We start from the raw sequence: 23,833 nt of genomic DNA, 5'->3' as shown, positions 1-23,833 counted from the left end.
CAAATATGGATGCAAACCTCCATTTTGCCAAAGACCCTCCATCTTGTATCATTTCTCACTCCAAATAAGCTCCCCCCTCCCTCTCTGTTGAGTGACACGTGGTCCCTGTGTGCTGGGTTCAGGAGTGCACAGGACACAGTTGAATATCCTTCATGGTTGTAAACCCGATTAGCTGATACCAGGGTGTCTGGCAAACTCTTCCTCCAAAGCTAATCGTAAAGCCATAAACCCGTCAGTCACTGGACTTCAAACACATTCCAGAATAGCCGTAAAACATACATCCCATTTAAAAACCACTTTTCATAACTTAAAATAGGGATTTGGTCATAGCAGAGTTCCCCGCCTAAACACCCTCCCCAAATGAGGGGATTGGTTCTCTGCTTTAAGGAGACACCCTGCTGGTGGACTAGAAAATAGGCTGTCAGGCCTGAGAGAGAAGTTGAAGAATTCTCCCTTTTTAACATCAGGAACCGACTTTGGGAGAAAAGGCACCCTTTTGCTCTGAAACTTGAACGCTGCTTAAACCAAGGCTGACGGCAAGTATTCTACCTCTCTAAACTTCTTTCTGTTATCTCTCTGTTGTGGTATTGCTCCCTGTATTTATATATACAGTATATTTATTTATTTATATATATATATATATATATATATATATATATATATATTGGCTACATCTTTTCTGTAAATATTGTTATAGCATCATTTTGGCCTTTTTAGTAATAAATCCTATTATCTGAAAAGTGTTCAACTGTTTCTAAAGCTCTTTAATGCAAACTAAGAATCCCTGTCTCTGAAGAGCGCTACTGTGTGTTTTAAAACCTCTGGATACACCTGCCTGCGGTGACAGTGTGCATCCAGACGCTTATTCAAACATCATAGTGTTACTGCTAAGATTGGTGAATTTACTCTTTCTCTGTACAAAAAGGAGGTGGTGGCAGTGTGAAGGGTTAATTGCGTAATTTACCTGACCTAGTAACAATCGCTCTCAGGCTGCGGTACATAGATTGTGGTCCATTAGCTGGAAAATCTTTGTGACGGGTGCAGCTAAGCGTGGTATTGTTATGCACGTGACAGTGCGGTTTTAGATTGGCTAGTCCTTTGGTCACGAGTTGGTGAGAAGGGCTGGGGGTCTGACGCCGCGACCGTCACAGTGGATTGCGCCTGAAAGCAGAAGTCATTAATGTTTACCTGAACCTGGCATTTACAGCCATTCACTTATATTGGCAGATGTACGCAGCATGTGTATACCTTAGTAGCTGCTAAACATCTGTGTGCATGAGGCCTAAATGTCCATTCATTTTATAAACAGGAATAAACCAGCAACATTGGTTGTTTTATTCTGTCTTTATTGATGGCAGTGCTGCAATTCAGGAAGCAGGCGTTGTTTTTATTGTAATATAAATCCAGATTTACAGCAGGTGAAATAAATATTGAACATGTCATCATTTTTGTAGGTAAAAATATTTCTAAAGGTCCCATTGACATGACATTTTCACCACGTCGGTAACAATCCATGCAATCCATACATACAAAGAAACCAAAACAAATTCAGAAGATTAAGTTATGTGTAATAAAATGGAATGACACAGGGAGAAAGTATTGAACAAATAAAGAAAGGGAGGTGCAAAAAGGCATGGAAAGCCAAGACACCAGCTGAAATTTATCAATAATGAGAAAGTAATCCTGCAGCTTGTCAGTGTAAATTAATATTAGCTGCTTCAGTCTCAACTGATGGCCTATAAAAAAGGTGTCTCATTACTAAGGTGTCACACAAGAAACATCTCATGATCGGTAAAAGCAAATAGATCACTCAAGACCTTTGCAACCTTATTGTTGCAAAGCATACTTATGACATTGGTTACAGAAGGATTTCTAAATTTCTGAATGTTCCAGTGAGCACTGTTGGGGCCATAATCTGGAAGCGGAAAGAACATAATTTTACTCTAAACCGGTCATGACCAGGTGCTCTTCGCAAGATTCCTGATAGAGCAGTGAAAAGAATTATCAGAAGAGTTGTCCAAGAGCCAAGGACCACTTCCGATTTCAGCTTCAGAAAGACCTGGAATTAGCAGGTACAATTGTTTCCAAGAAAACAATAAGTAATGCACTCAACTGCCATGGCCTGTATGCACGCTCACCACACAAGACTCCATTGCTAAAGAAAACGCATGTTGATGTTCGTTTAACGTTTGCTGCACAACATTTAGACAAGTCTGTGATATACTGGGAGTATATAGTCTGGTCAGACGAGACCAAAATTGAACTCTTTGGATGCCATAATGCACACTGTGTTTGGAGGTCAAATGGCACTGCACATCACCCCAAAACCACCATACCAACAGTGAAGCATGGAGGTGGGAACATCATGGTGTGGGGCTGTTTTTCAGCATACGGTACTGGCAAACGTCCTATCATTGAAGGACGGATGGATGGAAAAATGTACCAGGACATTCTTGATAAATATCTGCTGCCATCTACCAGGATGATGAAGATGAAATGAGGGTGGACATTTCAGCAAGACAATGATCCCAAATACAAAGCCAAGGAAACTCTCAATTGGTTTCGAGAAAGAAAATAAAGCTGCTAGACTAGCCCGGCCAATCACCTGAGTTGAGTCCAATAGAAAATATATGGAAAGAACTAAAGATCCGAGTTCATAGAAGGGGTCCACGGAACCTTCTAGATTTGAAGATTGTGAGGAAGAATGAGCCAAAATCACACCTAAGAGATGCATGTGACTAGTTTCTCCATACAGGAGGCATCTTGAAGCTGTCATTACCAACAAAGGATTTTGTACAAAGTATTAAATAAATTTCCGTTAGCGTGTTCAATACTTTTTCCCTGTGTCATTCCATTTTATTACACATAACTTAATCTCTGAATTTATTTGTTTTGGTTTCTTTGTATGTATGGATTACATGGGCTGTTACCGACATGTGGTGAAAATTCCATGTCAATGGCACCTTTAGAAAATATTTAATGAGAAACATGGTGACGTGTTCGGTATTTATTGTACCCGCTGTATTTGTACAACTCTGCAGTCCACTTTTTTCTGTAAAAGATCCAATCACAGTTCCCCTCATATCCAGCGGGCCCCTTCCTCCCATAGACCAGTATCATTCTATCTATAAGAATCACTATCAGGCGCCTTCCTTTGTTTACTTCCGCTGGGTGCACCGCTGAGCACTGTCCCCGGATCCGGAACTTTCGCAGAGTGGAGAGGAAGACTCCCAGAAGAAGGAGACTATTAAAGAGCGGACACTTCCGGGGTTGTCAGTGGCTGGGGAGTGACGGACATGGCGGAGGAGAGCTGTGAGCTGAATGGCTCCGGGGCGGCGGTGGGGTGCCGGAGGTGTGCGGCTCCGGGGGAGAGAGGTGGGGTGTCTAAGTGGGTCCGGCTCAATGTGGGGGGGACGTGCTTCCTGACAACCCGACAAACCCTGTGCAGAGACCCCAAATCCTTCCTGTACCGGCTGTGCCAGGCGGACCCGGATCTGGACTCTGACAAGGTGAGAGAGACATGGGGGCACCATGGGTGGAGGGGACACGATGTGTGTGTTGGGGGAGGATGGTGACGGGGTAGGGGGTGATGGGGGACACTGGAGAGAGAATGGTGATGGGGACACTGGAGGGGGACGAGCAGGGGTAGGGAATACTGAGGGGAGGACTAAGGGAATGCAGAAGGGGCCCGTGGTAGCAGGAAACACTGAGGAAGAAGAGTGGGGGGGAGGTGGTAGCAGGAAACACTGAGGAAGAAGAGTGGGGGGGAGGTGGTAACAGGAAACACTGAGGAAGAAGAGTGGGGGGAGGTGGTAGCTGGGGACCCTAAGGGAAAAGGGGGGACATTGGGGGCAGGGGATGCTGAGGAGGGAGGGGGGGGCATTGGGGGCAGGGGAAGCTGAGGAGGGAGGGGGGGGGCGACATTGGGGGCAGGAGATGCTGAGGAAGAAGGGAGGGGGGGGGGACATTGGGGGCAGGAGATGCTGAGGAAGAAGGGAGGGGGGGGGGACATTGGGGGCAGGAGATGCTGAGGAAGAAGGGAGGGGGGGGGGACATTGGGGGCAGGAGATGCTGAGGAAGAAGGGAGGGGGGGGGGACATTGGGGGCAGGAGATGCTGAGGAAGAAGGGAGGGGGGGGGGACATTGGGGGCAGGAGATGCTGAGGAAGAAGGGAGGGGGGGGGACATTGGGGGCAGGAGATGCTGAGGAAGAAGGGAGGGGGGGGGGACATTGGGGGCAGGAGATGCTGAGGAAGAAGGGAGGGGGGGGGACATTGGGGGCAGGAGATGCTGAGGAAGAAGGGAGGGGGGGGGACATTGGGGGCAGGAGATGCTGAGGAAGAAGGGAGGGGGGGGGGACATTGGGGGCAGGAGATGCTGAGGAAGAAGGGAGGGGGGGGGGACATTGGGGGCAGGAGATGCTGAGGAAGAAGGGAGGGGGGGGGGACATTGGGGGCAGGAGATGCTGAGGAAGAAGGGAGGGGGGGGGGACATTGGGGGCAGGAGATGCTGAGGAAGAAGGGAGGGGGGGGGGACATTGGGGGCAGGAGATGCTGAGGAAGAAGGGAGGGGGGGGGGACATTGGGGGCAGGAGATGCTGAGGAAGAAGGGAGGGGGGGGGGACATTGGGGGCAGGAGATGCTGAGGAAGAAGGGAGGGGGGGGGGACATTGGGGGCAGGAGATGCTGAGGAAGAAGGGAGGGGGGGGGGACATTGGGGGCAGGAGATGCTGAGGAAGAAGGGAGGGGGGGGGGACATTGGGGGCAGGAGATGCTGAGGAAGAAGGGAGGGGGGGGGGACATTGGGGGCAGGAGATGCTGAGGAAGAAGGGAGGGGGGGGGACACGTTGGGGGCAGGAGATGCTGAGGAAGAAGGGGGGGGGGAACACGTTGGGGGCAGGAGATGCTGAGGAAGAAGGGAGGGGGGGGGGGGAACACGTTGGGGGCAGGAGATGCTGAGGAAGAAGGGAGGGGGGGGGAACACGTTGGGGGCAGGGGATGCTGAGGAAGAAGGGAGGGGGGGGGAACACGTTGGGGGCAGGGGATGCTGAGGAAGAAGGGAGGGGGGGGGGAGAACACGTTGGGGGCAGGGGATGCTGAGGAAGAAGGGAGGGGGGGGACACGTTGGGGGCAGGGGATGCTCAGGAGGAAGGGGGTGTGGGGGAAGCTAAAGGGAGGGTGCTGAAGGAGGGGCTGTGGTAGCAGGCAACACTGAGGATGAAGAGTGGTAGGAGGTGGTAGCAGGGGCCGCTGTGCAGGGGAAGAAGAGGTGGGGTCTTGGGCATAGGGGATGCTGAGGCATAAAGGGGGGGGGGGTGGTAGGGGCAGGGGATGCTGAGGAGGAGGTGGGGGGCTGTGGGGAGGTTAGTGACAGGGGCCATGAGTCATGGGAGAGGTGACACTACAGAGACTGGTGTTAGGGGACACTAGAAAGATGGGTCATGGGGAAAGGGATGATGGGGAGCACTGGAGAAAGGGGTGTCACAGAAGATGAATGGGGGGAGGGCTTCAGCTATGCCTGGGCTTGGATGTGTGGTTCTGCAGTAAAGTACAGTGTGTTGTGGGTCATGACATGAACACCGGAGTAACGAAGAAACTTCGATGATTTAGAAATGAATTTCGGGTTGGTGCAACACTCTGATAATTTGAGATTCTGGTGCCCAGTAAATGATAGTGTGCTCCCCCAGATGCCCAGTCACATGACCAATGCCAAGGCATTCATAGGCTGCTGTACTCTGCTGGGATTTCAGTGGTGTGTAGTCAGTGGCTGCTGAATACAGTTGCTGGTAGCTGACATTTCTCTATCCAGGCTGCTTTGTGTGGTTGGGAGAATCAATAGATTTCTTGTGTTCATCCCTGGGGTCTGAGTGATAGAAATTGGTCCTTTCTTGGCGGGGGTCATAATTAAGACAGAGCTGCTTATGTGCTGTTCTCTTTGGGAAGGAAGGGCTGCCTGTCAGTCCGGGTTTTTATTGTCAGCAGAAAATAAGATTTGGACTCTGTGTACAATGTGCCTGAAATTTATTTATTTTTTTCTCATTTTGAAGTTATGGAATGTAACCAACTAAAGAAAAGTAGGTGAATCCATACAGAAGGAAAATTAACACTTTGAGAATGAATTGTGCTGTCCTTTGATTCCACGGTACTCTTAGAGTAGTAGGGTCAGGTGCTGATGTAGAGTGGGACAGTAGGAAGGACAGTTTTCCTGTCCTAGTGCCGGCTGTCTTGAAGGTTCAGGTTCCTTTTGAGTATCTTAAAATGGTGTTAGTCCCGTCTTTCCGGTTTCCTAGTCTCACTTTAATGTGCCCTGCATGTGACTTTAGTACTTTTTGTGATGTGTTGTTAAGTTTAGGCCCTTGCACATCACATGACTAATCGTACTTTCCTGAGGATTTGTGGGAACAGTATACCTTTAATTATTTACTTTGGGTAATTATTCCGATCAGTTGTCTACAGACACTTAATGCTGGATTATACCCACTTAGCCTCAATGTGCTTTTAGCTGCCTTAGAAGTCACCTGGTAGGCCAGGAGCCAAAAGAATCTCTCCCGACACATGTCCTGACATCTGTCATTTGAATGAGCTGGAAAACATTTCACAATGTCATCACATTGCATCTTGTTCTTTAAACGCCTGTCTGTAGTGTTTGTGATGGTTCGGTAACTTATTGTATGCATTATACTCTTTTTTTTCTTTTTAATATATATATTTTTGCATTTCTTAGTGTGTGTGTGTGTGTGTGTGTGTGTGTGTGTGTGTGTGTGTGTGTGTGTGTGTGTGTGTGTGTGTGTGTGTGTGTGTGTGTGTGTGTGTGTGTGTGTGTGTGTGTGTGTGTGTGTGTGTGTGTGTGTGTGTGTGTGTGTGTGTGTGTGTGTGTGTGTGTGTGTCCGTGCCGCCGTGTAGCAGTATTATTGCTATAAGGCGGACGGGAAGTGGTTTAAACAAATTAAACAATTGTGTCCTATTTCTAACATTTCCTGGATTACAGGATTTTTAGGAAGGTTTAGGGACACTTTTAAGGTTCAGTCCTCACGAAGGCGAGTTGGCAGTTTACTAAATTTGCCCTATGATGTGTGTTGCCTGACTACCCTAAGTAGTCTAATTTGGCCCTGCTATTACAGTCAGGTCCATGAGTATTGGGACATCGACACAATTCTAACATTTTTGGCTCTATAAACCACCACAATGGATTTGAAATGAAATAAACAAGAAATGCTTTAACTGCAGACTGTCAGCTTTAATTTGAGGGTATTTACATCCAAATCAGAACTCATTGGACGCCGCTTCACAGTGCAGATGGACAATGACCCAAAGCATACTGCAAAAGCAACCAAAGAGTTTAAGGGAAAAGTGGAATGTTATGCAATGGCCAAGTCAACCACCTGACCTGAATCCGATTGAGCACGCATTTCACTTGCTGAAGACAAAACTGAAGGGAAAATGCCCCAAGAACAAGCAGGAACTGAAGACAGTTGCAGTAGAGGCCTGGCAGAGCATCACCAGGGATGAAACCCAGCGTCTGGTGATGTCTATGCATTCCAGACTTCAGGCTGTAAATTGACTGCAAAGGATTTGCAACCAAGTATTAAAGTGAAAGTTTGGATTTATGATTATTCTTCTGTCCATTTACTTTTGATCCCATAACAAGTGGGAGGCACATATGCAAACTGTTGTAATTCCTACACCGTTCACCTGATTTGGATGTAAATACCCTCAAATTAAAGCTGACAGTCTGCAGTTAAAGCACTTCTTGTTCATTTCATTTCAAATCCATTGTGGTGGTGTATAGAGCCAAAAATGGTGTGTGTGTGTGTGTGTGTGTGTGTGTGTGTGTGTGTGTGTGTGTGTGTGTGTGTGTGTGTGTGTGTGTGTGTGTGTGTGTGTGTGTGTGTGTGTGTGTGTGTGTGTGTGTGTGTGTGTGTGTGTGTGTGTGTGTGTGTGTGTGTGTGTGTGTGTGTGTGTGTGTGTGTGCGCGCGCGTTCTTCCCCCCTCGAGGGCACCAACTGATGTGCATGTAAAGCGCTGTGTAAATTGATGGTGCTATAGAAGTGCCTGTAATATGAGTAAAAACTCCACTCTCACAATAAGATAGATATATATTTGAGTTTGTTTTTATATATAATTATAGTGTTCAGCGTAAATGAGTACATCCCTTTTGAAAAGTGTGATTTTAATAATCTTAAGACAAGAAGAGTTTCCAAAATTTTGACAAAACTCAGTTCTATGGAATAATATATTAACTTGGATTACAAACTCTTCAGTTTTGCTCAAATTAGTTGATGCAAAAACGAATGCACAGCAAAAACTACATCTAGTATTTTGTATGACCTCCGTGATTTGTAAGGACGTAACCATGTCTTCTAGGCATGGAATGAACGAGTTGGCGACATATTGCAACATCAATCTTTTTTCATTGTTCAAGAATGACCGCTTTTAGAGCCTGGTTGCTGGATGGAGAGTGATGCTCAACTTGTCTCTTTTAGAATTCCCCATAGGTGTTCGGTTGGGTTCAGATCAGGAGACCTACTTGACCACTGAATCAGTTTCACCCTGTCCTTCTTTAGAAATGCAACAGTAGCCCTAGATGTGTTTTGGATCATTGTCATGTTATGATGACCATTGGCACGGAGTGATGGTAGCATCTTCTCTCTCAATATAGAGCAGTACATATATGAATTTATACCATCAATGGAATGCAGCTCCCCGACACTAGCAGCGCTCATGCAGACCCACAGGACACTGCTGCCACCATGTTTCACTGTAGGCACCTTGAATTTTTTTTTTTTTTTTTGTACTACTTTGCGAAGCCATACAATTTTAAAACTATCCCTTCCAAAAACATTTATCTTGGTCTCATCACTCGAGAATACAGAGTCCCAGTAATCTTCTTTTTCAGCATAGGCCCTGGCAAATTCTAGACGGGCTTTTTCTACATGGGCTTTAGCAGAGGCTTCCTTCGTGGCGACACCTATGCATGGCATACCTCTGCAGTGCACGTTGTATTGTCATGGGAAACAGTCACCCCAGCTTGGCTTTCTACTTCTTTAGCTAATGGCAGTGAACTTGCATGGCAATTTTTCTTCAACCCTTCTCATCACACGGGGCGAACCTGTTTAGCATATCCGCTTGCTCAGTGGGGGATTTCTCCATTGATCCTCGCTGAGGAAGCGGATGACAGCTCTTTGCTCCACTGCTGCAGAGCAGACACAGAGCTACTTGCTCTCCTCAATGGGCGGTCAGATGAAAACTGACCGCCTGCCTGTTTTCATCTGACCCAATCCAAAGGACGTAAGGGGAATTGGATCCCCATCCATCCATTTTTGGCGGATCGGATGTTGGTGGGTGTAAACAGACACGCTTGGTACATTCTGAGAAAAGAAACACACTGGTGAGCTCAGCAACATAAAAAGGCATGGACGTCCAGGAAAGATAACAATGGTGGATGATCACAGAATCCTCTCTATAGTAAAGAAAAACCCATTCACAATATCCAGATAAGTGAAGGACCCTCTCCAGGAGGTGGGCGTCTCCTTGTCAGTCTACAATGAAGAGAAGACTTCACGAGAGCAAATACAGAGTTCACAACAAGATGCAAACCATTCATAAGCCTGAAGAATAGATGAGCCAGATTAGACTTTGCCAAAAAACATCTTAAAAAAAAAAAAAAAAAAAAAAAAAAGCCAGACCAGTTCTGTAAAAGCATTCTTTGGACAGATGAAACTAAGATTAACTGACTGAAGAAAAAAGTGTGGAGAAGGCTTGGAACAGCTCATGATCCAAAGCACACACAGTCTTCTGTAAAACATGGTGGAGGCTGTGTGGTGGCATGGGCATGCATGGTTTCCATTGGCACTGGGTCATTGGTGTTTATTGATGTGACAGAAGCAGCCGGATGAATTCTGTAGTGTTAGTGTTTAGAGATATACAGTCAGCCCAGGTTCAGCCAAATGCAGCAAAGTTGAATGAATGGCGCTTCACAGTACAGATGGACAATGATCCAAAAAACACTGCAAAAGCAACACAGGAGCTTTTGAAGGAAAAGTGGAATATTCTGCAATGACTGAGCCATTCACCTGATCTCAACCCAATTGAGCATGCATTTCACTTGCTGAAGGCAAAACAAAAGGCCAAAAGACCCACAAAGAACTGAGAAAAAAACTGGGAAAAAATAATCTAAAAGTGTGTGTTCTGGTACAAAACATCAGACTCGTCAAAAACATTTTTTTACAGAAAAACATTTAAGACCTAAAACACTGTTTTGCAGATTAAGACCGGATATAAATCTAATATTATGAATGACAGACTCCCTTGTTCTAGACCGGTAACTTGATAAAAGCTACCTGGGCCTGCTGTCGCTTACGCTGGCAATACACAAAGCAACATTTTTAAGGGAACATTTGTTTAAGAATGTTCGATTTGATAATAGTGGGGGAAAATTAACATTAATTTTCGACTACAAAATTCAAAGGAGCAGAATAGAAAACTTTTCTCGATCAAACAAATTTTGGGACATTACATGTGGTTTTTGTTCAGAAATTCTTTTTCATTTTAAAATGAGAATAAAAATGTTAAAAACAAGTGACCGTTTCAATTGACGTTCACTGAATGTACAACATTTTTTGGTACGAATATTCTCGTCTGAAAATCGATGCGTCTTTTATATTAAAGTAGTACTAAATGCTCAGACTTTTTTCATGGATATAATCATTGAAAATATTATACATAATAAATGTGCATTTCTGGGTAGGGGGTGCCCACGCCCTACCCGGGCTGCCATTCGCTGCTGTGGATGTTAATTACAGGTCTCGGCCGGTGATTACCGAGCGTCCCTGACGGTAACCACGCAAACAGTGACTTACCAGTACATCGTTGATCCTTGTTGGGCATATATGTAATGCTCAGGGTTTTTGTGTGTGGTGTTTTAGTTTTGTTTTTTTTTTTTCCCCTTTCATGTGCTGGCAGCAAATGGGCTGATCCTACTAACACTGAGTTTTTGTGGACATTATAGTTGGGGGGTCACTAGGATAGTTCTGTTTGTGATCAATATATTGATCTGTGCAGACACTATACTAGTAATTTTGGTGATCAGTGTGCTAAAGTGTGCGGACAATCTAACGCTTGCTAACCCTGGCTGGACTGGGCACTAACTGTCCCTGACGCTATTTGATGTCACTAGTGGCAGTGATACAGTGATCAGTGAAAGTCTATATACGGAGACTGTACTAATGGCACTGGCTGGGTGGGGGGGGATAAAAGGGTTAATAGGGGCAATGAAAGGGTTAAATGTTCTAATCTAACGTGTGTAAGTAAAATATATATGGTGCTTTTACTCACAGTATTATATTCTCTCTTCAATGCCTGGACCGCAAAGGTTCCAGGAAAAGAAGAACCAGCTCCGGAGATTAGCAAAGTCCCGGGCAAATATCATTGGTCGGGACCCACTGATGAACTGTTCCTGCAGCAAATGAAGAGGGGGTAAGCAGATGGGTGTGGACAATTACTTTGCTTTGCCCAGAGCTGCCGCTTGCCCAGAATGTACAATGCAGGCGGGCAAGTCCATCAGCAAGTAGTTATATAGAAACAGAGATCATGGACATTGATGACAGCATGTTTAAAAAATTTTTTTTTTTTTGCTTTTGTTCGTTTGGCACAATGAAGTACCAGTACAATGCAGTAGCAAATGAACGTTAGATTTTTAATGTGTTTGTGGTGTTTTTTTTTTTTTTTGTTTTTTTTTTAGCCCGCTGGGATGAACAAAAAAAAAAAAACTGATGGAGTGTACCAGGCATAAGTCTTTTTTGTAGGTTTTATAGTAGCATATAGTGCTGTTTTTTTCCAGTTCATACTATGGGAGTCGCTGCCAGGTCCTGTAGACCTGCTAGAGACTCATAGCATGATCTGCACACACATCGGTTTTCAATTCAATCTCCCCTCCCAGCTCCAACTACAAACAGCCCCTTCCCCCGCCCTCTCAGAATATCTCCCCTTTGCCCAGTTGCCAATCCCCCCCCCCCCCCTTCTATCCCACCACCCTTCTTGAAAATATCCAGCCATGGGCAGATGGGCAGACCTTTTCTTTGGGAGACCTGCCGAAGCAAGGTCTTACCAAGTACTAGGTGGGGCTATGCCAAAGGGAGACCCAGACCAAAAGCCCATATGTCCTCCCACATATGCAGATGTCTGCAGAAAGAATCTGTTGATTCCTGTAGCTTTTTTTCTAAGTTCTTCAATCCTTGGTGATTTGGCCCTTGTTGGCTTTCACTGGTGGAGGACCAGCATGATGTCATAGGTTCATGTTTTTAGCCACAATTTTGAGCACACCGTTACTGGTGTGGATTCTTGGGAATCTGGATTTCATCTGCACTTCGGGTTCTATATTCAAAACTGTTCTTTGTAGTAAACAAGGCATCCTTTGAAAGAGTGCTATTACCCTTTGGCAGTCTGGAGGTGTGGAACCTGCCAAAGGTTCGGCTATCATGTTCATTAAATTTAATCCAGGCACCTTCATTTCAATGATCGGTTGTTTTTGTTTGGAATCGTTGGACTATGGGGGGAACTGACTGTCTTTGCAGGCTTTTTTACCTTCAGACTTGAGTCGCAGCATAGACATTTGCCCAGCTGCTTTCTGATAATGGCAGTATCATCACCTTCATGCTCTGGAAGGCACTCTTTCAGTTGCTGAAGGATTTTATTCCACTCTTTCCTCAGTTCAACAGTTAAAGCATTGCACTCCATGGTGTCCAGCTTTTTTTCATCTCTGCATAGAGTTTGTCCTCAGCGGTACTCCAGTCTTTCTCCTTGCCACTCATTTTTTTTCAGTCCGCTCCTTTTTATCTTGTGAAGCTCTTCTCTGGCAGCATCCAGAGGTGCTTTGGCGTACTTCGTTTCGCTCAATGCGGTCTTTTTGTTCCAGCGTCGTCTTTTACATACTTCGTAGCTTTTTAAAAATGTCATCTTTGCTTTATTGGTTTTTCTCATTGAGCTCTACCATCTAGCAGTTTAGCTTGGCATTTCTCCATCAGCTGTGTCATTGCCAATTTTCTTTTGCTGTATTTTTTTTTTTGCCGACCGTTTACTTCCTGGGTCTAAACTTCTCCAAGTCAGGCACGGTTTTGGAAAGAACATCAGTCATGCTCTGTGGGGCTTCCGCCTTCTTGCCTCCTAGCTCCATTCTCCTCCTGGGCCTTCGCCTTCTGCAGGCTGGCCTTCGCCTTCAGTTTTTGTTTCCATCAGTGCTGAAATTTTCTTTGAACTGCTCTTCCAGTTCTGAGAGTTGCTTCTGCAGCTGTTGTGCATCCAGTTGCGTTCTCTTTACCATTTTCCAATTCAAGCTGCAGTTTTTCAGTGTTGGGCTGTCTTGTTGTTCGGACATCTAGCTTGTTTTGTAGTTTCTCAATTTTGTCTTGCAGTATTGCATTTTCCATCTGCATTGTCTTTTTAGTTCAGAGCTCAGGTTACTGACCTGTTCCTCCTAGGTTTTTGATCATTGCTATCATGATCTCATTCTCCTTGGCAATTTCATACTTTTGTTTCAAGGTTCATGATAATTTTGTTTTAGCATGGCATCAACCTGCCTGTCAAATACTTCAAACCTCATGGTCCCTGGGTTCCCCATGGTCTTTGTGGCTAAATCCATAAATGTGTGGCGTGAGGATGTAATTTTCATAAATTGAAAAATCTCTCCATAGCAACGCCATAATAAACAGATCCTACTAGCAATAGAACATTTTGAATCTGTGAGTGAAGGTTAACCGTTATTTGAATCCCTGAAGTCCACCTGAAGCTGACAACCAGTTCACACTTTAATTCCCCATACTATGGATTGAAAAGTGCAGTTTTGCACTATACATTTGTGTTGCAGTAGGAAATGCAGATGCTAACTAATGTGGAGAAATTGAATGAAACCCCAAACAAGGGTGCAATCTGTGCTGGCTTTTTTTGTGATGGTTCTTTTGAAGAATGTTGGGCAGCGTTCTCAATCTGGTTTCAAATGCCTGGAATAAAAAAAGATGGGCTTTACTGTCTGACACCTTAACAACCATTCATGAATTGTAGCCTTAAAATAGCAGCACTAAATGGGAATACAGATGAGTACCATTTTTTTAGTGACCCTGACAAGGCCCAAATAATGCCTTGAGGCTTTGTTCTGCAACTTAAGCAGTTTTCTAAAATGCTTTGTAATGTGGTATATTGGCAAAAATTATGCATCCAATTCAGCTGGTATACGGCACCTCAAAGATGTAGAGCAGGCATGAGCAGAATATAAAGGCCCATATATCAGTCTTGTGTCATGTATAACAAGAGGGAGGAGCCAGTCCCCTAATGGCTAGTTGAACAGGATACATTCTGAAAATGTTTATTACTTACACTCCGTCTAATGGCTCTGCTTCAGGATAAAGTCCACATGCATTATTTATCCTAATCAATATTTTAATGTGCATTAAACTAGCTAAATTGTTGGTAGACTGTAACTCCTCATGAGGTGTCCATCCATTACACCCCAATGCTCTTCCAAAAGAGGCTCAGGCCACCCATGCACAGGTATTGAGACTACTTAACAGTTTCCATACTGGGCACTTTTACCCCCTTCCTGCCCAGGCCATTTTTCAGGTTTCAGCGCTCACACTTTGACAATTGCGCGGTCATACAACATTGTACCCAAACTAAAATTTTTATAATTTTCTTCACTCAACTGAAGCTTTCTTTTGGTGGTATTTAATCACCGCTGGGGTTTCTATTTTTTGCTAAATTTAACAAAAAAAGGCCGAAAAATTTTGAAGAAAAAAGTTTTTCTTTGTTTCTTTTATAAACGTTTGCAAATAAATGTTCTTCATAAATTTAGGCCAAGATGTATTCTGTTACATGTCTTTGGTGAAAATGACCCAAATTAGGATGTGTTATTTTAGTTTGTAGGAAAGTTATAGAGTTCACAAACTATGGGATATATCTGAATATTGATCAATCCTGAAGTACTGACAGCCAATCTAATTTCTTGAGGTTCAAGAATGTCAGAACAGTACAGATATCCCCCAAATGACCCCATTTTGCAAAGTAGGCAGTCCAACATACTTCATAAGAGGCATGGCGAGTGTTTTTTTTTTTTTGTTTTTTTTTGTTTTTTTTTTTTTTAGCTGTATTTGTCATTTTTTGGAAAATGAAGAAAATTATTTTCACTTTGCTAGCTTAAAAACTATATTATGAGCCCAAGCACTGTGTGCAATATTTTGTACTGAGCAGTCCTGGTCGTCCTCTTCTTGGATCCCCTGCCAGCACTCCTCTTCATACTGTGCCCCCTTAGCAAGCCACATCCTATGGGGGCACTCGTGCGGGCTCACTCTCAAGCCCCATTGCATCCATAGACAGACAGCAGGGCACAGCTCTGCCCCCAGTTCCCTCCATCAGATTTTGACAGCAACGAGAGCCAATGGCTCCTACTGCTATTGATCTGCCCAATGAGGAGGACAGAGCTGGGAGAGCCGCTGCTCTCATGCACAGCACTGGATCGCGATGGGACTGGTGAGTATGGGAGTGGGTACACACAGAAGGTGTCCTACCTTAATACATAGAATGCATTAAAGTAGTTGGAAAGCCTTAAGGTTATTTTTACCTTAAATCCTGTTAGTGTTGAGGTGGGGTCTTTATGAATCAAACCTTGTTTTTCCAGCACATCCCACAGATGCTTGATTTGGATTGAAATCTGGAGAATTTGGAGGAAAAGTCAACATCATGAACTCATTGTTGTGTTCCTTAAACCATTCTTGAATTAATCAGGCCAAGTCACCTTCTTCCATTGCTCAGCGGATCAGTTTTGATACTCGCGTACCCATTGTAAGAGCTTTTGGCTGTGGGCATGAATTGGCATGGGCACACTGACCAGTCTGTGGCTACACGGCCCAATGTGCAACTGACTGCGGTGCACTGTTTTGTTTTGAGACCTTTCTATCAAAACCAGCATGAACTTTTTTTTTTTTAGCAGTTTTGAGCTACAGTAGCTCATTTAGATTGGACTACACAAGTTAGACTTCGCTCCCCATATGTATCAGTGAGCTTTGGCTGCCCATGACCCTGTCTGGCAGTTTCCCTTCCTTGGACCATGTTTTTGTGGGTCCTGAACACTGCAGACCAGGAACATCCCACAAGAGCTGCAGCTTGGGAGTTGCTCAGACCATTTGTTAAGCCATTAACAATTTGGCTCTTGTCAGTTGCTCAAATCCTTACACTTGCCCTTTTTGTTTTTCTTCTTTCAACTCTTCAACTTCAGGGAAAACATGTTCATTTGCTGCCCAACATATTGGACCCACTTTCATATGCCATTGTATTGAGATAATCAATGATATTCACTTGACCTGTCAGTTGTAAAAAGTGTTCAAACATTGCTTTTTACTCTGGAAAACCAGACTTGTCTGTGAAGCTTTCAGTTAATTACAATGAGAATCATAAGTGCTAGTCACAAGTGACACGTTATGTGTAAAAGCCTTTTTGGTTTAGTAAGCTACTTTGCCTGGACTCTGCTGTCAGATCAATGCTGTTCTGGGAGCTACGGCACTTTCTTACTGTAGCTGTAAAGTAATCAGCTGGCTGACAATTTGCTTTAAGCTTTTAGGTGAACTAGGGTCAGACTACTCCTTTTCAATGTTATAAGTTAGATTTTTAACCACAAATATATTTTATAAAATATGGGCAGCATAGTAGCTAAATGGTTAATATTTCCGTCTGGCACCACCAGGGTTATTGGTTCGAATCCCAACCACAGCACCGCATACCGGCAGTTTGCATGTTCTCCCTCTGCTTCCTCTGGGTGTTCCAGTATCCTCGCACACTCAAAAGACATGCTGGTAGGTTAATTGGATCCTTTCTAAATTGGCCCTAGTATGTGTGTGTATGAATGTGAGTTAGGGACCTTAGATTGTAGGCTGCTTGAGGGCAGGGACTGATGTGAATGTGGAGTTCTGCAGAAATTGTCAGCACTATATAAATACCTGTAATACTAAATGGATTTTTAATATAAAATGGCAATACAATTAACATAAACATTTTAAAACCATTCATTTGCATATGTCTTAATAATATTACAGCCATCCTTCAGCGTATGTAAAGGATAAGGTCGCCTTGTGACAAAAAATAATGCATTTTTTTTTTGGCAGGTAAAAAAAATGTGCATTTTTTTGTTGTAGGAGCCTGTAAAGCATTGAACCAGGGATCAGCAGATTGCTGGTGCCATGCAGGACTCGTGCAGACCTATCAGTATATCTATTTGCCTGTACATCCTGTACGAGTAAGATGATACACTCTGATAGGAAGAATCCATGAACTACCACGGCGCTCGCAGCACCGTGGTAGTTCGAGAACTACAAGCCAATGGCCACTACGGCTGTTGGGACTTGTAGTTTTTATATATACATTTTATTTTTTTCCCCATTTGCAGAGAACTGTGAATGAGTGTTGCGGCTGGGTGAGCGGAGCCTCATTACTGCTTTTTTTACATATTATTAAAGCTAGGGGGTGGGGGAATATCCCCTGCTAGCTGTCAAAGTGTGGGCAGGGAGGAATGGGACCAGTCCTTTCATAACATGTTAACACCCTGAATGTAGGTGTAAAATGTTATGAAAGGTGAACTTCTCCTTTTTTTAAAGTGGTTATAAGTGAGAATTTTTATCCTGATGCATTAATTTAAAATACTTTCAATAGCTGCTCCCCTCAGCCCCCTTTTTAAACACTGATGTGCTCAATCTCGATCCCCCGCAATTTCTGTCTGCAGCAGCTCTTCGTCTCAAAGGAGACTTGGCTGCAGCAGTGGGGACCATTGGCGTGTGAGGTGTCTATCTGTACAGTAAAACTCAGGATCCTCACACCGACCAGGTTGACTGACTGTCCTGTCTCCTCTGCGCTAGCATTGTCAGTGTGGCCACCTGGCTGTGACTGCTTGCGGCTTCACAGCCAGGTGCCCACAGTGCATGCGCGAGTAGCGCTGCGCTTTGTGAATGGTCCCGTGGTCTTCTGGGACCTTTCATGTGTCCCAAAAAAGACGGTGGGTGGGGTCAACTTGTGCTTCCAATTGCCTAGGTGATCGCAGCAGAAGTGGGAGTGGGTACCTGTCAAAGGTGCCAGACATTAACTGGGAGAAGGGAACAAAGCCTTAAAGAGGAACCTCCCCTTTTTTGGGTGCAGCTCCGCTTTAAGTGTAGAAATATACTGTATAATTGACGATTTCTGTAGCCATTGGCAGTTGCTTTAAGGCACCATTTATTGGAAAGTTTGCCGGTTTATATTTATATGCGACTTATAGCCTTAGGGCTCATTCAGACAGTTTGAGACCCAGCCTCTGTGCTAAGCGGCTTTTTGCTGTGTGTGCATTCACCTTGAAGTTGTGCACAGACATCCCATAGAAGTGGATGCAGAGACACAATCACAACTCAGAATTTGACACGTGGGCAGGAGCAAGTGAACAGGTCAGAACAGACACTCGTTTGGGTTTGTGCACCTGCTTTTTGCCCCCATGTTAAATTTTAGCAGTCGGCGCAGGCGCTGCTTCTGAATGCTCTTGTCTGAAACGTGCTAATTAAAGTACCAAATAAGGATAGTGAGCGATCGTGAAAGGCAGCTGCTAAAATACCAAAAGGTACCAATGTAAAAACCTCCAGAATAGACGATAAAATATGGGTGTAGCGCTAAAAATTATGTGGTATCTAACACAGACCAACCAATAACGGTGTATTAAATATTGTCTGCTAATAGAGTTCAAACATGCATATGTATAAAATAAGAATCAAATCCCAAGATAATATAATCAGCAGCAGGCAAGCTTGTGACGTCAACCAATGGTTAAAGTGCGCACTCACCGGAAGCGCATGGAATATGCGCATGTGTTTTAAACCATCAAGGTATCTGTAGATGGGCAGGTCAATCCGGTGAACTTATCCTTTATGGTGTAGTCATCAAGCTGTATTAAGTTGTCTGCTGAATCCAGAGGTCCCCTTAAGGATGGATAAGGTGCTCAGCCTGTATACAGGGCTCCTGTTCCTCTGGTAATGCTGTATCATTGGAGTAACCTGTAGGCTTAATAGCTCCATATAGGAGCCAGAAAACAGGTGCCCATAGTGTAGTAGGTTCACAAATCTTTATTGGAAATGCAGATGACAGGGTGTAGTAACATCCATATGTGACAGGAATGCAGTAAACTAACCCAGAGTTAAGATGGCCGCCGGGCTTCCTCCAGGCTCCGGCAGCAGTGATGTCACATGCTGTCTGGTTCCTCCTGAGGCATGCGCCATTTTGTCTATATAACAGAGATAACAAGTCACGTCTGTCGGTTCTCCCTCTGATGAAGTGCCATTGCACGAAAGGCCTCAGGAGGAACCAGACAGCATGTGACGTCACTGCTGCCGGAGCCTGGCGGCCATCTTAACTCTGGGTTAGTTTACTGCATTCCTGTCACATATGGATGTTACTACACCCTGTCATCTGCATTTCCAATAAAGATTTGTGAACCTACTACACTATGGGCACCTGTTTTCTGGCTCCTATATGGAGCTATTAAGCCTACAGGTTACCCCAATGATAAAGCATTACCAGAGGAACAGGAGCCCTGTATATAGGCTGAGCACCTTATCCATCCTTAAGGGGACCTCTGGATTCAGCAGACAACTTAATACAGCTTGATGACTACACCATAGAGGATAAGTTCACCGGTTTGACCTGTCCATCTACAGATACCTTGATGGTTTAAATCACATGCGCATATTCCATGCGCTTCCGGTGAGTGCGCACTTTAACCATTGGTTGACGTCACAAGCTTGCCTGCTGCTGATTATATTATCTTGGGATTTGATTCTTATTTTATACTTGTACATATGCATGTTTGAACTCTATTAGCGGACAATATTTAATACACCGTTATTGGTTGGTCTGTGTTAGAAACCACATAATTAACAATTTTTAGCGCTACACCCATATTTTATTGTGCAAATTTAAAGTGACTATGTCTTTTCCGAGCGTGTCTGATGCCTGTGTCTCTTGCAGTATTCTGTGGCTCCATCCACCTATCCCAACATCACTACAGGGCAAAATTGGTTAATGTTGCCCTTTCAGCCAATCAACAAATGTTCCTTCACAGCTGGAGATCTACACTGTAGCCAGGAATGAACTTTACAATAGTTAAGCAGTTAAAAGCTGTTTTACATATGTAATTGCAGCACTTGTCTGTATTGGAAGATACTTGTTTAAATATGTAAAGGCTTCATGATTTTGCATCTTTCCAGCTGCCGGATGTATTAGAACTTATCTGTTGGGTCTATTTGGGTCTCCCTGCTTGATTTGCATTCACACAGAAAAGGATTTGCCTATTTACAGCCTTCTGGGAAAGAACCCAGGAAACCTTATAAGCGCCTTAAGGAAAAAAGATTCACCAACTGAACAATTAGTTAATCAAATGAGGAAACTTTGAATGTATCAGACAGCATCTGCTAGTTAAAGCTTGAAAGGGGAATTTACCCAACAACTCTTAAAACTGTCACCTCTCTCCTCCTCCTAACACCCCAACACCTGTACTTATTAGTCTGTGTATGAAAGATGAATATACTTGCCTATTTTCAGGCCTCTCCCCGTGTCAGCCAGCGGCAGCATCAATGGTAGCGTGTGCTTTGATAATGGCTAGTAAAGTCTGGCGCATTGACCTTTTTATACAGATTTAAATGGCCCCTTCCTTGTCTGTGCTCCTTCCTCCCCCCTGCAGCGGCACTGGCTGACACGCAGGAGTCAGATGCAATGACCGCACTGGAGCAGGCTGAAAACAGGCAAGTATATAAATCTTAAACCGGTCAGTTGGCATCAATGTTAGGAGGAGGCAATTTTTAAAAGTGGGTACAGCCTAGTATTTGAATGCCATTATCCCATTTTTTTTGTTTACACAAAACTTTTTTTTTTTTTTTTTAAATCCGCACAAGGGACAAGAATTACAATCAATGCGAACAATACAACCCCCCCCCCCCACACCCCCACCCTTGCAGCTAAGGGTCTTGTCATATGCATATGCCTCTCCTCTGTCCCCTCTGCTTCATAGAAGCTGCGTTTTTTATATTTTTTTGTGCATGGAGAAAGCGGACTTTTCTTCATCCATCCTATAAAGCACTTCCAACAGCAGATGACCTCAGTACTTGCCTTGTTTGCTTCTTTAAAAGCTTGTCTGTCGTCTTATCACTTTAAACCAAAGATCGTTGCCCCAGATTTTTGGGTGGCTCATTGCTTTGTAGGGCATTCGAGCCACTTGTTTGTTTTTCTGGGCAGTTGACTTTTACCCCCTTCCTGCACAGGCCAATTTTCAGCTTTCAGCGCTGTTGCATTTTGAATGACAATTGTATGGTCATGCAACACTGTACCCATATGAAATTTTTATTTTTTTTATATATTTTTTTTTTTTTTTTTTTTAGACAGCGCTTTCTTTTGGTGGTATTTAATCACCTCTGGGTTTTTTTTCTATCTTTTGGTAAACAAACCAAAAACCACTAAAAATTTTGAAAACTGTTTTTTTCTTAGTTTTGTTATAAAATTTTGTAAATAAGTGATTTTTCTCTTTCACTGATGTGCGCTAATGAGGCTGCAGTGATGGGCACTGGTAGGTGGCACTGGGCATTGATGAGGCACTGGTAGGTGGCACTGATGGGCATTGACAGGCATCACTGATGGGCACTGAAAGGCAGCACTCATATGCGGCACTTGGACGGCTCAGATGGGCACTGTAAGGCAGCTCAGATGGGTACTGATATGTGGCATTGATGTGCACTGATATGTGGCACTGGCAGGTGGCACGACTGGGGCTACACTGATCATCAGGGCACACTGATCAGCTCCCTGATGATCAGTGTACATGTCACCTCTGAGTAAAGCCGATTACCGGCTCTCCTCTCCTCTAGAGCTGTCAGCGTGACAGCTCGTGAGGAGAGAAATGCTGATAACCGTCATTTCCCTATTTATGTGAATAAGACACCTTTTGATAGCTTTGGGCAGTGACAGGTATTCTTTATTTAAACATCTGCTGTCCATTAAACCCCTGATGCGTCCTCTGCTTTCCAAGGCAGCTCATTGGAGATCTGTTTTGGTTGCTTCCCTGCTTGTAATGGCCAGGTAAGGATGGCCTTTTGTAGAGAACTGTGCTGTGGCAAAGCTTAAAATTCTGCCAAAAGGCTGTGGTGGCAGCTGCCCCTATTAAGTGAATACAATCTAAATCCCAAAACTATAAATACAGGTGCTTGCTCAGTATGGTTTCAACATATACAGAAGTATAAGAAGACCTAAAAGGTGTGTGTGTGTTTGTTCCCAACACCACATTATATCGGGTAACATATTGGTCTAAATATGTGAATGAATGTGAGTCCTATAGAGGGGTGTCCCATTGGTCATGAAAGATATTCTCCACCACTTGTGAGTAATTTTATAGATTTCCCACTCACCAAAAGGTGTTGACCCCCATAATGGATGGTCAATTATCGCTTAGTCAAATGACATTTGCATTCCCAACTGTAAGCTCTCATATGGTGGTGTCTCCAGGCTCCCCTTCGTTTAATAGTGGCTCTCAGAAGAACTCAGAATAAAAAACTGATATCCATAAAATGCTCTAAATGTAGTATTTATTAGGAACCATGGTTCATAGAATAAATATAAAAAAACCACACACATTGTATGGTGCATGTACCCTGGCACCAGTCTGTACAGCCGATATGGAAACAACCTGTCTCAAGTTCGCTGGCGTGCATTCCATGCCTTGTGTTAGCGAGCTGGTAGTGATGTCATGTAGGATCCAGAAGTGACGGGATCATGCGTCTACATGCATTTCACTTGGCGGTGTCTTCAGGAAGTGACCAATTCGCGTCGCCTCTGGCTTCATTCATCAGAGTAGATGGGGGAACAGAGAATTTCCGCAGTGCTGTAAAAGTGATCAGGCAAGTTTTTTAAAGTTGCTCAGATCACCTTGGCATGAGTCAATTGCTGGCGCCAAAAACAATACCAGGATCTTGGCTGCAAGCATGATCCTGGTATAACCACATGCTGTCCAGGACATACACAGTATACTTGTGCCAGACATCTACTGGTTAAAGTAAATGTTATGTGGTACAGGTACTATCATTGCTGAACTTTTGAAAGTTGCCTTTCTTTTTGCTGACCACTGAATTCAATACTTTCAGTCACTGACCTACAAAAACTTTTGAGTTCTCGAAAGTCAGTGAAAGGTCTTTATCTAGATACTTATTTTGGGTTAGTGACTTGGGGTATTGTCTGTGTGAAGGACAGCTTACATTTACATTTTCAAGAGTGCTGAATGCCAGGCTCAAGTTTTCTCTAGTGACAAATTTACTTAGTTAAATGGTTTTATCCATGTTCAGAACATAAAATGGGATTTATTTGCAGGAAACAAGACTAATATATTCACCCATGCTTCTGTATCCTTTCACAAGTTAGGACTGTCTAATGAACGAGAGGACCAAGAACGGGAGGACCATGTGCCGATTCAGTTAGTCTCTACTTCCACTCCAGCCTGAACATTATTACATTTTGTTAAATTTAGGAGCTGCACAGTTCAAGCCAAACCAGTTTTAAAGGGGTCATGTGTCATCTACTGCTTCAGACAACTGTACAAAATGTTCAGAGTCGGTGGCCAGCTGGCATTTTAGGCACATTGGCTACCTGTTTCTCAGAATGCATTAATCCTGGTATTACACTGAACTTCATCTTAAACATTTTGCAGCTGATCAGAAGTTTGCATGCCGTGAAACGTTTGCAATATCCTGTTAGGTCTTCAGAAACCCACCAAGCAGGCTATATCAGTAAAGAGGCAGTCTGTGT

The 23,833-nt window shown here is 44.0% G+C and overlaps 1 protein-coding gene across 2 annotated transcripts in view; it reads left to right on the top strand.

Moving 5' to 3' along the window:
• Positions 1–3,276: 3,276 nt before the first annotated feature.
• The window catches only part of LOC149473030 (BTB/POZ domain-containing protein KCTD5-like), a 94,466-nt gene continuing 73,909 nt past the window's right edge, over positions 3,277–23,833 (top strand). For both annotated transcript variants that reach the window (XM_089682153.1, XM_089682151.1), the window contains exon 1: positions 3,277–3,509. In XM_089682153.1, coding sequence (XP_089538279.1) covers positions 3,297–3,509 — 213 coding nt within the window. In that variant the 5' untranslated portion in view covers positions 3,277–3,296. The remainder of the gene's footprint in view (positions 3,510–23,833) is intronic.

The sequence above is a fragment of the Staurois parvus genome, unplaced genomic scaffold (assembly GCF_062004578.1).
Source record: "Staurois parvus isolate SC_StPar_1 unplaced genomic scaffold, SC_StPar_1.0 ptg000018l, whole genome shotgun sequence".
NCBI lineage: Eukaryota > Metazoa > Chordata > Amphibia > Anura > Ranidae > Staurois > Staurois parvus.
The sequence above is the reverse complement of the archived record's forward strand: the minus strand, read 5'-3'. Positions and strand labels throughout refer to the sequence as shown.